Source organism: Lactuca virosa, chromosome 8, assembly GCF_052849685.1.
Source record: "Lactuca virosa cultivar CGN04683 chromosome 8, Lactuca_virosa_CGN04683_v6, whole genome shotgun sequence".
Classification (NCBI taxonomy): Eukaryota; Viridiplantae; Streptophyta; class Magnoliopsida; order Asterales; family Asteraceae; genus Lactuca; species Lactuca virosa.
The window spans coordinates 338,088,033-338,100,478 of NC_136433.1; the positions used below are offsets into that span (position 1 = coordinate 338,088,033).

The 12,446-nt window shown below is 33.8% G+C and overlaps 2 protein-coding genes across 2 annotated transcripts; one reads left to right on the top strand and one right to left on the bottom strand.

Annotated features, from left to right (window-relative positions):
• Positions 1–7,399: 7,399 nt before the first annotated feature.
• On the bottom strand, positions 7,400–10,219 carry LOC145132515 (uncharacterized). The gene is made up of 3 exons (XM_079067316.1): positions 10,109–10,219; positions 7,749–8,569; positions 7,400–7,641 (listed from the first exon to the last, which is right to left on the bottom strand). The coding sequence occupies exons 1-2, from the start codon at positions 10,116–10,118 to the stop codon at positions 7,791–7,793; spliced, it is 789 nt and encodes a 262-aa protein (XP_078923442.1). The 5' UTR covers positions 10,119–10,219; the 3' UTR covers positions 7,400–7,641; positions 7,749–7,790.
• On the top strand, positions 9,875–12,219 carry LOC145132514 (plant intracellular Ras-group-related LRR protein 3-like). Its single transcript, XM_079067315.1, has 5 exons — positions 9,875–9,925; positions 10,045–10,338; positions 10,647–10,967; positions 11,225–11,391; positions 11,466–12,219. Exons 3-5 carry the CDS (start codon positions 10,773–10,775, stop codon positions 12,079–12,081), a joined length of 978 nt encoding a protein of 325 aa, XP_078923441.1. The 5' UTR covers positions 9,875–9,925; positions 10,045–10,338; positions 10,647–10,772; the 3' UTR covers positions 12,082–12,219.
• The last annotated feature ends 227 nt before the right edge of the window (positions 12,220–12,446 follow it).

Consider the following 12,446-nt stretch of genomic DNA (forward strand, 5'->3'; position numbering starts at 1 on the left):
CTCGGGAAACTAATAAAAACCAAGTCATTTTTCTATATTTCCTAAAAACCATGTATTACTGGCTCAAAGTGAGGATTGATCAAATGACTCCTAACTTAGTTGGGAAGAGGTACCGCGAGACGATTTTCATGTGTGGCGAGGGTTCGAACCTCACTTGGGACATTTATGCCCTTGAACCCTATAATCCATCTGTCATGGGAAAAGTGCATGCTTCTAGGCCGCCGGCTAAATGCCAACCAGATTTACCATGGTCGATACTTAGAGGCAAGGTTTTGAAAACCGGACCGGAGACCGAACCGGTCGTCTTACTGGGTCGATGGTTCAAGTGGTCCAACCGGTCGGACCGGTCTTAAAAACCGAAAAAACCGGATGATGTCATAATTATATTTAATTATATAAAAAATACAAAAAATGAAAAAACTAAATATTTTTTAAAATTTCCGGTTTTGACCGGTTCAACCGGACCGGTTCGACCGGTTTTTACCGGTTCACACGAATACCGGTTCTAACAATCTCCCACTCGACCATGAATTTATAAATGTACATATAACCATATTAGCGCTTTAATGTATGTTATCATGATATTGGTACCCTTAAACAGTCTTGTCCATTAATCATAATTGTATAGGATCAATGTGGTCTTTGTTACAATTTACGTAACTAAACCATCAATGGTCACATATATAAGTATAAGTAACGACATAGATTAAACATGATGCATGGTCACAAAATCAAAATTGATTTCCGACGAGTTCCTCTTTAACTTGAAGTGAGATCAAACTTCAAATAAGTGCAACTAATAATGGAATTAACCGAATTCTTTAGTCTGTACAGAAAAACATAATTGTTCTTAAACCAAAATAAAGCACCCAAAAATAAATTGTAAAACTCCCACTAAAACAAAATATCATCAATATTTATCACACCCATGTGTGTAGTATGCTCATGAAAGACCTTGGGAGGTAATCCCTTCGTGAGCGGATCCGCTATCATTGAGTTTGTCCCGATGTGCTCTATTGCGATTTTTCCATTTTGCACTCTTTCTTTAACAATCAGAAACTTAATGTCAATGTGCCTTGACTTTGTAGAACATCTGTTGTTGTTGGAATACAACACTGCCGAGTTATTGTCACAATACAACTTTTGTGGTCTTTCAACACCAATAATACGCAGCCTCGTTGTGACAACCATCAAATTTCGGTCAAGTCAAAGTCAAACAAAGTCAACAAGTTAAACCGGTCAACTCCATTAACCCTTGTATGTTAGGGTTTACGTTATGTAATCACTGTACAATTCGCTATTTTAATGAGAAAACATCATTTGGAAAGTTCATGTGTTTGATATTCCTTAGCCTTAACAGTGCTAAACAACGAACCAAAGCGATAAAACACTTGCACAATCATCGGGATTGTGTAGGACACTAAATCATGGCTTAACGGGGTCTATGGACCTTGCGTTGCGAAGCCGGACACTCAAAAAGATCACAAACGAAACCTCTCTCAATCTCATTCAAACCCTACTCAAGATTACTTGACGCTAATAGGATCAAAACTCATACACTACGATATAAATTGACGTTAATAGCAACATAGTATAGTACAACGTTATAACTATAATCAAATTAAATTATGATACCATATTAAAATCAAATCAAAGTATAATGCTCTAATTAAATTTAAAAGAATCAAACTTGAATGCTATAATTAAACTTCAAATCAAAGTAGATTGTTATAATCAAATAATAACTCATCTTTTATAAAACTCCATTTTTATAAACTTTACATTAAATTTTATAAAACTCTATTTTTATAAACTTTACATTAAATTTTATAAAACTCTTATATTAATTATGTAAAAGATGCTTGTGTTAGTGGGAAATTATGAAGACCACCAAAAGCAAAAAGATTATTCTCATGGTCTCCCACTCACACCTCCCATCCACTTTCCTTTCCTTTTTCTCCCAACACATTATTCTCTTCACCACTTAAACCTTCTCTATTCTTTCTCTCACTCTCAATCTCGAAATTCATCCAAGAAATACTCATATTCCAGCCAAGAGCAATCTATTATACTTAAATCTTCATCCCTCTTGAAGCATTCATCAAGGTATGTTGTTAAAAGTTTCAAATTCATACAAGAAACAAATTAAATCCACCAAAATATCTAAAACTCATTTTATGCATAAACCTGATTTTTCTCAGAATCCCATCAATAAAATAAGAAGTTCTGGAAATTTTCAGAAAATAACTTATTTTTATTGAATTACTATAATTATTGCAATAAAGTAAGGCAATAATTCATATAAAATACTTTTTGCATTCAATAAATTCTGAGAAAATTCTGGGATGACCAATATATTGATTAAACATAATTTATGAAGTTTCATGCATTTATATTACTGTTTACTATTATTTATGATTTTATTGATTAATTAATAATGAAATATATAAAAAATACTTCCCATAGTCACAAATATCCGAAACTTATACACTAGGCTCTATATCATGTTATAAAACTATGGTTAATTTTACAGAATTTTTGGGAATCATTTATTATTTTTCCCGAATTTTGTTGTTGTTTAATCATTAAAGTATTAAATAAATACTAAAACAGTTCAGAAAAATATAAAAATTTTACAGTAATTAATATTGTATGAAATAATGATTTTCTAATAATTTCATAATTTTTCAATACTGTGTACTATTTAAAACCATTTTCCTAAGTATTTAAGCATGTAAAAATGCATTTTAATGATTATTTCATATAAATAATTGTTAAAATCTGTAAATAATTATAATTGGGCAAGTTATTATTTTAATAAGAAATTATTAAAATCTGGCCTAAATTGAAAATATAAATTAATTATGCAAAGTAATTAATTCAATTTAAAATTCATTTAACAAATAAATACCTTAATATTATAATCAAAATGAATTATTGTTAATTCATCTAATATAAGAATATGTGTCTAATTATTTGTATTAGTACTCTATTCTCGTTTAGCAGTTCCTAAACCAAAACTATTAATTATATTAGGTTCTACGTCATTTTGACCCGAACTGTCTATCGTACGGCACACGCATTTCGTTTTGGGACTAATGTGAGTAATCTACCCCATACTTTATAATTTTCAATACTTTTGGGGTGTATCATGTGGTTCTAATATGTTCCAACTTCATTTTATTGTTTTATCACAATTGAGACATTGTTGGGACATTTATACGTGAGTCATTAATTGTATAACTATTGTTTGTTTACGCTACATGTACTTGTAGTGCATTATCATTTTTAGTCTAATCTCCATGACTATGCCCGTATTCTTGAGGTACGTTATGGACAATAATAGCGCTATTGGGTTGACCACCCCGCCTTGGGACGCTAAGGTGATTGATCGCACGTGGTTGAGTGTGTATGATGATTAGATGCTCCATCCTATATATATATATATATATATATATATATATAGGGTGAGGACTTATTGTTGTTGTTATCATTTGTTAATCAATTTTTGATTTATAAACCGTTATCTCAAATACAATTGTTTGCCGACTTCAAAAGAAAACAAATTTCCAATTATAAAGGTTTCAACTTCACAATTTTCTCTACTAAAATTAGATTACTCACCAACTCTCGTAGTTGACCTGTTTTTACCCATGATGCAGATTTGAAGAATGAAGTTGATGAAAAATAGGTTGTGCCTTAGAAATCCACAAGACTATTTAAATTTGATGTAATAAATGTTGTTCGTATTTGGATTTGTATTTGTATGTTGTGGATCTTGTTTGCATACTTAGTACTTAATTGAATCTAATCATATTATAACATAGTTGTCATGAGACTTTGAACAATATATCACGCCTCGATCGATTCCGACAAGGATCGGGGTGTGACACCCGTGACTAAGTTCCGCAGCCATATTGCATAATCCGATGCCTCGAAACATGCTACAAATTCTGCCGCCATGGTGGAAGAAGTTACTAAAGTTTGTTTAGCACTCTTCCATGAAATAGCTCCTCCTGCTAATAGGTAAATGTAGCCTGATGTGGATCGATAACTGTCTTGGCATCCAGCAAAATCAGAATCAGAATACCCAATGATCTCCAAAACATCTGATTTCCTATATGTGAGCATGTAGTTTTTTGTTCTCTGTAGATATCTCAAAACCCGTTTGGCTGCTTTCCAATGGTCCATACCTGGGTTGCTTAGATATCTTTCCAACATCCCTACAATGAAAGATATGCCGGGACGTGTACACACTTGAGCATACATAAGACTCCCGACAACCGATGCATAAGGAATCTTCTGCATCTCTTTAAATTCAAGGTCATTTTTAGGGCATTGATCGAGACTGAATTTGTCTCCTTTCGAAATAGGGGTGTCTCCTGGTTTGCAGTTTTGCATGCCAAATCTTTCAAGGATCTTTTCAATATAGTTCTTTTGTGATAATCCTAGAATTCCACGAGATCTGTCTCGTTGAATTTGGATTCCTAATACAAATGAGGCATCCCCAAGATCTTTCATCTCAAAATGCTTTGAAAGAAATTTCTTGGTCTCATATAAGACCCCTAAATCATTGGTGGCAAGTAATATATCATCAACATACAAGACCAGAAAGATGTATTTACTCCCACTGAACTTGTGATATACACAATCATCTACTATATTTGCCTCAAAACCAAATGAGACAACGATTTGATGAAACTTGTGGTACCACTGACGGGAGGCTTGCTTGAGTCCATAGATAGATTTATTTAGTTTGCAAACCATTTCCTTTGAGTCTTTCGATACGAAGTTTTCTGGTTGCACCATATATATAGTTTCATCAATGTCACCATTGAGAAATGTTGTCTTAACATCCATCTAATGTAACTCAAGATTGTAATGTGCGACTAGTGCCATGATCAACCTAAAAGAATCTTTTGATGAAACCGAAGAGAATGTCTCTTTAAAATCAATTCCTTCCTTTTGAGTATAGCCCTTAGCTACAAGACGTGCCTTATGTCTTTCCACATTACCTTTTGAATCCCTTTTGGTCTTAAAAATCCATTTGCAACCAATAGGTTTTGTACCTTAAGGTAATGGAACAAGTTCCCAAACTTTATTGTCTTGCATGGACTTATACTCCTCGTTCATGGCATCAATCCACTTTTGAGAATTTGAACTTTGCATGGTCTGAGAGAAGTTTATTGGATCATTTTCAATCATTCCATCTGGTTCTTCATTTTCTTGGAGATATACATGGAAATCCGAAGGGATTGCACTTCTCCTTTCTCTAGTGGATCTCCTAAGTTGAGGTTGTTGAGGTTGTTCATTATGAACATGAGAGTGAATAACATTGTATTGTTGAGGTTCCTGAATTACTTCTTCTCCGACAGGCATATTAATTTGTGTATCGTCAAAAGTAACAGTAGGAATCGAGATTGATTCCTTCTCAAAGACAATGTCTCTAACCTTATTTTTCCTCCCAAACTCAACATCCTCAAAAAACGTTGCAGTTCCTGTTTCAAAAATTGATTTTGTTGCAGGATCATAAAACTTATAACCCCTGGATCGTTCAGAATAGCCAATGAAGTAGCTGCTAACGGTTTTGGAGTCCAATTTCTTTTCATTCGGCCTATAAGGCCTTGCCTCAGCTGGACATCCCCAAATACGAAGATGAGTTAAACAAGGCTTTTTCCCTGTCCAAAGCTCATAAGGTCTTTTAACAGCTGCTTTAGTTGGTACTCTATTAAGAATGTAAGCTGCAGTCTTAAGTGCTTAACATCCATCTGATGTAACTCAAGATTGTAATGTGCGACTAGTGCCATGATCAACCTAAAAGAATCTTTTGATGAAACCGGAGAGAATGTCTCTTTAAAATCAATTCCTTCCTTTTGAGTATAGCCCTTAGCTACAAGACGTGCCTTATGTCTTTCCACATTACCTTTTGAATCCCTTTTGGTCTTAAAAATCCATTTGCAACCAATAGGTTTTGTACCTTCAGGTAATGGAACAAGTTCCCAAACTTTATTGTCTTGCATGGACTTATACTCCTTGTTCATGGCATCAATCCACTTTTGAGAATTTGAACTTTGCATGGCCTGAGAGAAGTTGATTGGATCATTTTCAATCATTCCATCTGGTTCTTCATTTTCTTGGAGATATACATGGAAATCCGAAGGGATTGCACTTCTCCTTTCTCTAGTGGATCTCCTAAGTTGAGGTTGTTGAGGTTGTTCATTATGAACAGGAGAGTGAATAACATTGTATTGTTGAGGTTCCTGAATTACTTCTTCTCCGACAGGCATATTAATTTGTGTATCGTCAAAAGTAACAGTAGGAATCGAGATTGATTCCTCCTCAAAGACAATGTCTCTAACCTTATTTCTCCTCCCAAACTCAACATCCTCAAAAAACGTTGCAGTTCCTGTTTCAAAAATTGATTTTGTTGCAGGATCATAAAACTTATAACCCCTGGATCGTTCAGAATAGCCAATGAAGTAGCTGCTAACGGTTTTGGAGTCCAATTTCTTTTCATTCGGCCTATAAGGCCTTGCCTCAGCTGGACATCCCTAAATACGAAGATGAGTTAAACAAGGCTTTTTCCCTGTCCAAAGCTCATAAGGTCTTTTAACAGCTGCTTTAGTTGGTACTCTATTAAGAATGTAAGCTGCAGTCTTAAGTGCTTCACCCCAGAGTGACTCTGGTAAAGTAGAATGACTTATCATACTCCTTACCATATCCTTAAGAGTTCTGTTGCGTCTTTCAGATACACCATTCATGCTAGGCGAACCTGGCACTGTGTATTGTGGGACGATTCCACATTCCTCTAGGAATTTAGCAAAAGGTCTTGGATGCTGTTCACCTGATCCGTCATATCTACCATAGTACTCACCACCACGGTCAGATCTAACACATTTAATCTTTTTTATTAAGTTGGTTCTCAACTTCAAGTTTAAAAGATTTAAACACTTCCAGTGACTGAGATTTTTCATGAATAAGATATAGATACCCATAACGTGAGTAATCGTCTATGAATGATATAAAATATTGTTGACCATTCCAAGAAGCCGAAGGGAATGGTCCACAAATATTTGTATGTATCAATTCTAAGACATCTGAAGACCTGGTGGCATCTAATCTTTTGGTTTTTGTCTGTTTTCCTTTGATGCATTCAACACAAATTTTTAAATATGTGAAGTTGAGGTTACTTAACACTCCATCTGACACAAGCCTATCAATTCTCATTTTTGAGATATGGCCTAAGCGTTTGTGCCATAGTGTTGCTAAATTTTCATTATTTAATTTTCGCTTAGTACCACGTGAATCCACGTGCAAGGTTTCATTATATGAAGTAACAATATCAAGCATATATAACTTATCACAATAAGTTAGAGAACCAGTACCGATAACATTTGAATTTAAAGACAAACTAAATTCACCATTTCCAAAAGAACTATAATAACCAGATTTATCCAATTTAGAAACAGAAACCAAATTGCGTCTAAAAGACGGTACAATGCAAGTGTCTTGAAAATCCAAATAAAAACCAGTATCTAGTAATAAACGAAATGTGCCAACTGCTTTCACTTCAACCTGCTTGCCATCACCGACATAGATGTATCTTTCAGCATCATTTGGTTTTCGGTAGTTCAGGCAACCCTACATAGAAATACTCACGTGAGTAGTAGCACCAGAGTCTATCCACCAAGTATTTCTAGGTACATAAACTAAATTAATTTTAGAACAGACCAAAGCACGAATTATACCTTTCTTAACTCGCCAAGCGTGGTATTTTGGACAATCCGGCTTCAAATGACCAGGTTCTTGACAAAAGAAGCATTTAGGAGGGGTCCCGATTCCTTTTTCTTTTGATCATTACCTAAATGTTGTTTCTTTTGCACTGGTCCCTTAGTAGCAGCTTCTTTTCTCTTTCTTTTTCCCTTACCTTTAGAGGTACTAGCAAAATGAGCACTCTCAGTTGTTTCTTGCTTCATCCTTTCTTCTTCTTGCACACAAAAGGAAATGAGCTCATTAAGAGTCCATTTGTCCCTTTGGCAGTTGTAACTGACCTTGAACTGGTTAAATTGTGCAGGAAGAGAAAGCAACACCAAATGAACTAGAAAATCATCAGAAATTTCTAGTTTCAATGCCTTAAGTTTTGAAGCAAGATGAGACATTTCCATGATGTGCTCCCTTATGTTTCCTTTGCCTTTATACTTCATTGAAATCATCTTTTGCAAAAAAGTACTTGTTTCAGCCTTATCATTTTTTGCAAAACGTTGTTCAATTTCAGCAAGAAAATCTTTAGCATTAATGGACCGCTCATTCGCACCTCTAAAAGCTTCTGGAACGTCGCGCTTAATGATCATTAGACTCATGCGATTTGAGCGATCCCATTTTTCAGCATCCCTTTTATTCTCCACTGAACTTGTGGCAGTAAGGATGGGTTGCTCAATCCGAAGTGCAAGGTCAAGATCCATGCAGCCAAGAACTAACATAATGTTCTCTTTCCATTCCTTAAAGTTAGTCCCATTGAGAACCGGAATGTGATTCAAGTTGGAAGATATTATGCCACAATTAGCATTTGCTGTATTTCAGAACAAAATATCAATTAGTTTTTATGCTCATTAAACCATAATTATAATCAATAAAATTCAAATTATGACATCACAAGGTATCAACACAACATTAATATTAAGTCTTTGAACAACAATATTAACTTGTAAGAGATATCTTGTATAAGTAGTAAAAATATTGACAACAAAACATGTTAATCAATAAGCCCTCTTTGGATTGACTGATTAATCACATGAAACCCAAAAATTATCATATATTTACCACTATATATGTGTTTATCCGACCAAATATTAACCTACCTTTGGGTCGATTAATATCCGCATTGACAAACACATAAACCATAAAAATTTAATAATAATATTTGACAATAATTCATCCCGTTTAACAAGCCCTTCTTTGGATTGACTTGTTAACGACATGTAACCAAAAATAATTGTCGCATATTCATTATCATATACGTGTTTATTCGACAAAATATCAACCTACCTTTGGGTCGATTGGTATCCGCAACAATAAACACATAAACCGTAATATTTAGATTCTTAGAAAATTAATTTTCACAAAAAAAAACATCACTTTGTGTTAATAAATTTGCCAAGAAAATAAATAATGTCACAACTGAATTTATTGACAAACCATAAAAAAATTGACAGGGTAAAAAAATAAAATACAGATTTATTAACTTAAACATGACAATAATAAACTGCTATCAAATTGAGTACTTTAAAATAAGCATGCAGTTTTAATTTACACAATAAAGCCTTAAACAAATAAAACGTTAATATCATAGAAGTATTTTATTTATTTATTTTTCTTTTACAACGATACGAAGAATAAAATAAGCAAATAAAGTTGATTTATCAATGAAGGTATATTCTATGTATAATAACTTAAAAGAGAATAAATGTTACCGTCATTTTAATAAGATTGAATATTATACACAAAAAAATAATCTCACTGACAAATCTTAACCAATTATCTAAACAATATTAGTTTTGCACGCAGGACAATATTATGAACCATGAATTTCGCTAAATAGTAAATTCAACCAAAACATGAACCAAAGTCTGATTATATATTAATGAATATAGTACAAGTTTCAAGCATTGAATGGTCACTGTCAAAATCAATAGTAGAAAATTGTTTATTGACAATTGAAAAACAACGCCAGAAAGCAAGCAGAAGAAAAGCAAATGGGTTGTCAAACAAAGTTGCTGCATTGAGTACATACAATAATAAAATATTTAACGAAGCGTGTGATCTCTAGTACAAATATAATATCTCACACCCTTCTTTCAATCAACAGTCAAGAAAAATCAAGCATACGATGAAATATATAATTCACGACGTAATGAAGAAGAAACAGGTATGTTTAAATATTTTTATAAACACAGGTATGTTTAAATATAATGTTATAGATCTTAAACCAACATAAAATTTCTAGTACCAAATTCGAGAAGGCTCTGATACCAATTGTTAGTGAAGCTTTCAAGACCAGATCTTAACCTCGAATCTGGATAAAAGAAAATAGGTGAAGGAGATTGTGTACCTGCTTCCATTGATGCTTTTGGATCCGAAGAACAAAGCTTGGTTTTCCAGTTGATCTTAAGACAACTCTAAGAACCCTTTACACTCAAGAAAAACGAATTTGTGAATTAATTTTGTCCTCCCTGATTTGCTGCTCATCACATATATTTATAGATGGAGATAAACCCTAATGTGAGAGATGGAAGGGATCTTGAGGATCTTGAGTCAAACCGGGAACTCAAGCCACAAATGGTAAGTGAATATCGGTCCATCAACAATCTTATACACTTGCCATAATATTTTGGATTTAAATGATAATATATATGTTCATTTATAGAATGGTCCATGGTTTTCTAACAAATTTTAACAAACTTAGCCAAACACTCCCCTTAGAATTATTCGCCGATTAAAAAAATCAAATAAATATCATTTAGTTACTATTTCTTGTATTTGGATTTTATGTTTATGTTTTTTTCGTTTTCTTATTTCTGTTTTTTATTTTAGTTTTTTTTTTCCCTTCTTTTTTGGATAAACTTCGAAATCTCGAACTTGTTAAGAAGCATGTGAACTGAGGCCCGCCAGTGTCAAAGTCAAATGTTTGACGAATTCTCTACAAAGACCGCTATAAGTAAAAGGGACAGGGATCAGAGCTTGATTGAGTTCACAATTGTATCAAAATTAAAAAAATGGATGATCTTGTGAATGATAACGACGATGGATCAGATGAAGTCAACAAAGAAGTTGTCAGGATACTGAAGCAGGCATCGGAGGAGGTCATCAATAGCGTTGACCTGTCTAGTCAACAGTTAAGGTTTCTTCCCGAAGCATTCGGCAAGCTTACCAGTTTAATTCATCTCAATCTCTCCAATAATCACTTACAGGTTTCTTTTTCAGTTCTTCCTTTGATTCTTTATGTCCAATTCCTCCTTATATCTACGAATCTTTTGAGTTCTGGTAGAATCATGATTGTTATGCTTTTGTATCTTCTAAATTATATTAAGCCTTGTTCATACCTTCAACCTGTTTGTTAAAATGTCCAAGTTAACTTTCCCGTGAACTTTTACTCTTGATTTCTTTCTGGATTCATCTGAATTCTTCAAAATTTTGAAAAGTTTTTACAATTTTTGTCGTCAAACAGGTGCTTCCGGATTCAATTGCAGGATTAGTGAAACTAGAGGAGCTTGATGTTTCATCCAATCTTTTAGAATCATTGCCAGATTCCATCGGCTTGTTGACATCTCTCAAAATCTTAAATATCTCAAGCAACAAGCTCAACACCATTCCAGAAAGCATCGCCTTTTGCAAGTAATTCTTTCAACTTTCAACCCATTTTTCCATTTCCCACTATTTCTCAATTCTCAATTCTCAATTCTCAACAGATCATTGGAAGAATTGTATGCAAGCTTCAATAACCTAATATTCTTGCCAACAAACTTCGGTTTTGGACTAATAAACCTCAAAATCCTGTCAATCAGCCTCAACGAAATCCGTTTCCTTCCAACTACCATTAGTGAACTAGAATCTTTAAAATACCTAGATGCCCATTTCAACAAACTCCATGGCCTTCCATCTTTAATTGGGAAACTGTCAAATCTTGAGGTATTGAACTTGAGTAGTAACTTCAGCAATTTGACAGAGTTACCTGACACAATTACAAACCTTAAAAACCTCAAAGAACTTGATCTCAGTAACAACCAAATCAAGTCACTTCCTGAATCATTCGGTCAACTTCAAAATCTGACCAAATTAAACTTAGATCAGAACCCGATTGTAGTTCCTCCAATGGAGATTGTAATGGAAGGAACGGAGGCTGTGAAGGGCTTTATGGTCAATTGGCGGCTTGCTAATATAGCTGCTGAGGAACAGAGGCGTGTGGTTGAAAATGATCAGAATCAAGGAGGATGGATGGCTTGGGGAACCAACATGGTTAATGTGTATCTTGGACAAGGTAAATCTTCTACTTCCAAAGACTCATACTTGGATCAGTTATTGTAATATTTTGAAGTAAAAAAAACTTTAAAGTTACTTAAGAACAAATGAAAAATTGTGTGTATCATGTTGTAAGTGATGGTTGAACATGGTAATTGTTGTAATGAGTGAAATATTTATGATATGTATTTTGTATTTATGTGATCTTTTTGTCACTTTGTTATGCTCCTTATTAGAATGTATATATATTAATGATATTTCTCGGTATTAACAACCTTAGGTTGGATCCGTTATGACATCTTTAACTATTTACCCATATCAATTCTTTGTAGGTGTATGCATGAACACTACTTTTGTTTTATGCAAGTCGAGCACACAACACGCGCATGGTGATTGAAAAACATTCTAGTTCAAATGTAAACTCATATAGT

Bases quoted from the DNA above. Each gene is read 5' to 3' on its own strand.
- LOC145132514 (XM_079067315.1), top strand. From the start codon at position 10,773: ATGGATGATCTTGTGAATGATAACGACGATGGATCAGATGAAGTCAAC. The intron at 10,968-11,224 runs GTTTCTTTTTCA...GTCGTCAAACAG, and splicing joins TCTCCAATAATCACTTACAG to GTGCTTCCGGATTCAATTGC. The intron at 11,392-11,465 runs GTAATTCTTTCA...AATTCTCAACAG, and splicing joins GAAAGCATCGCCTTTTGCAA to ATCATTGGAAGAATTGTATG.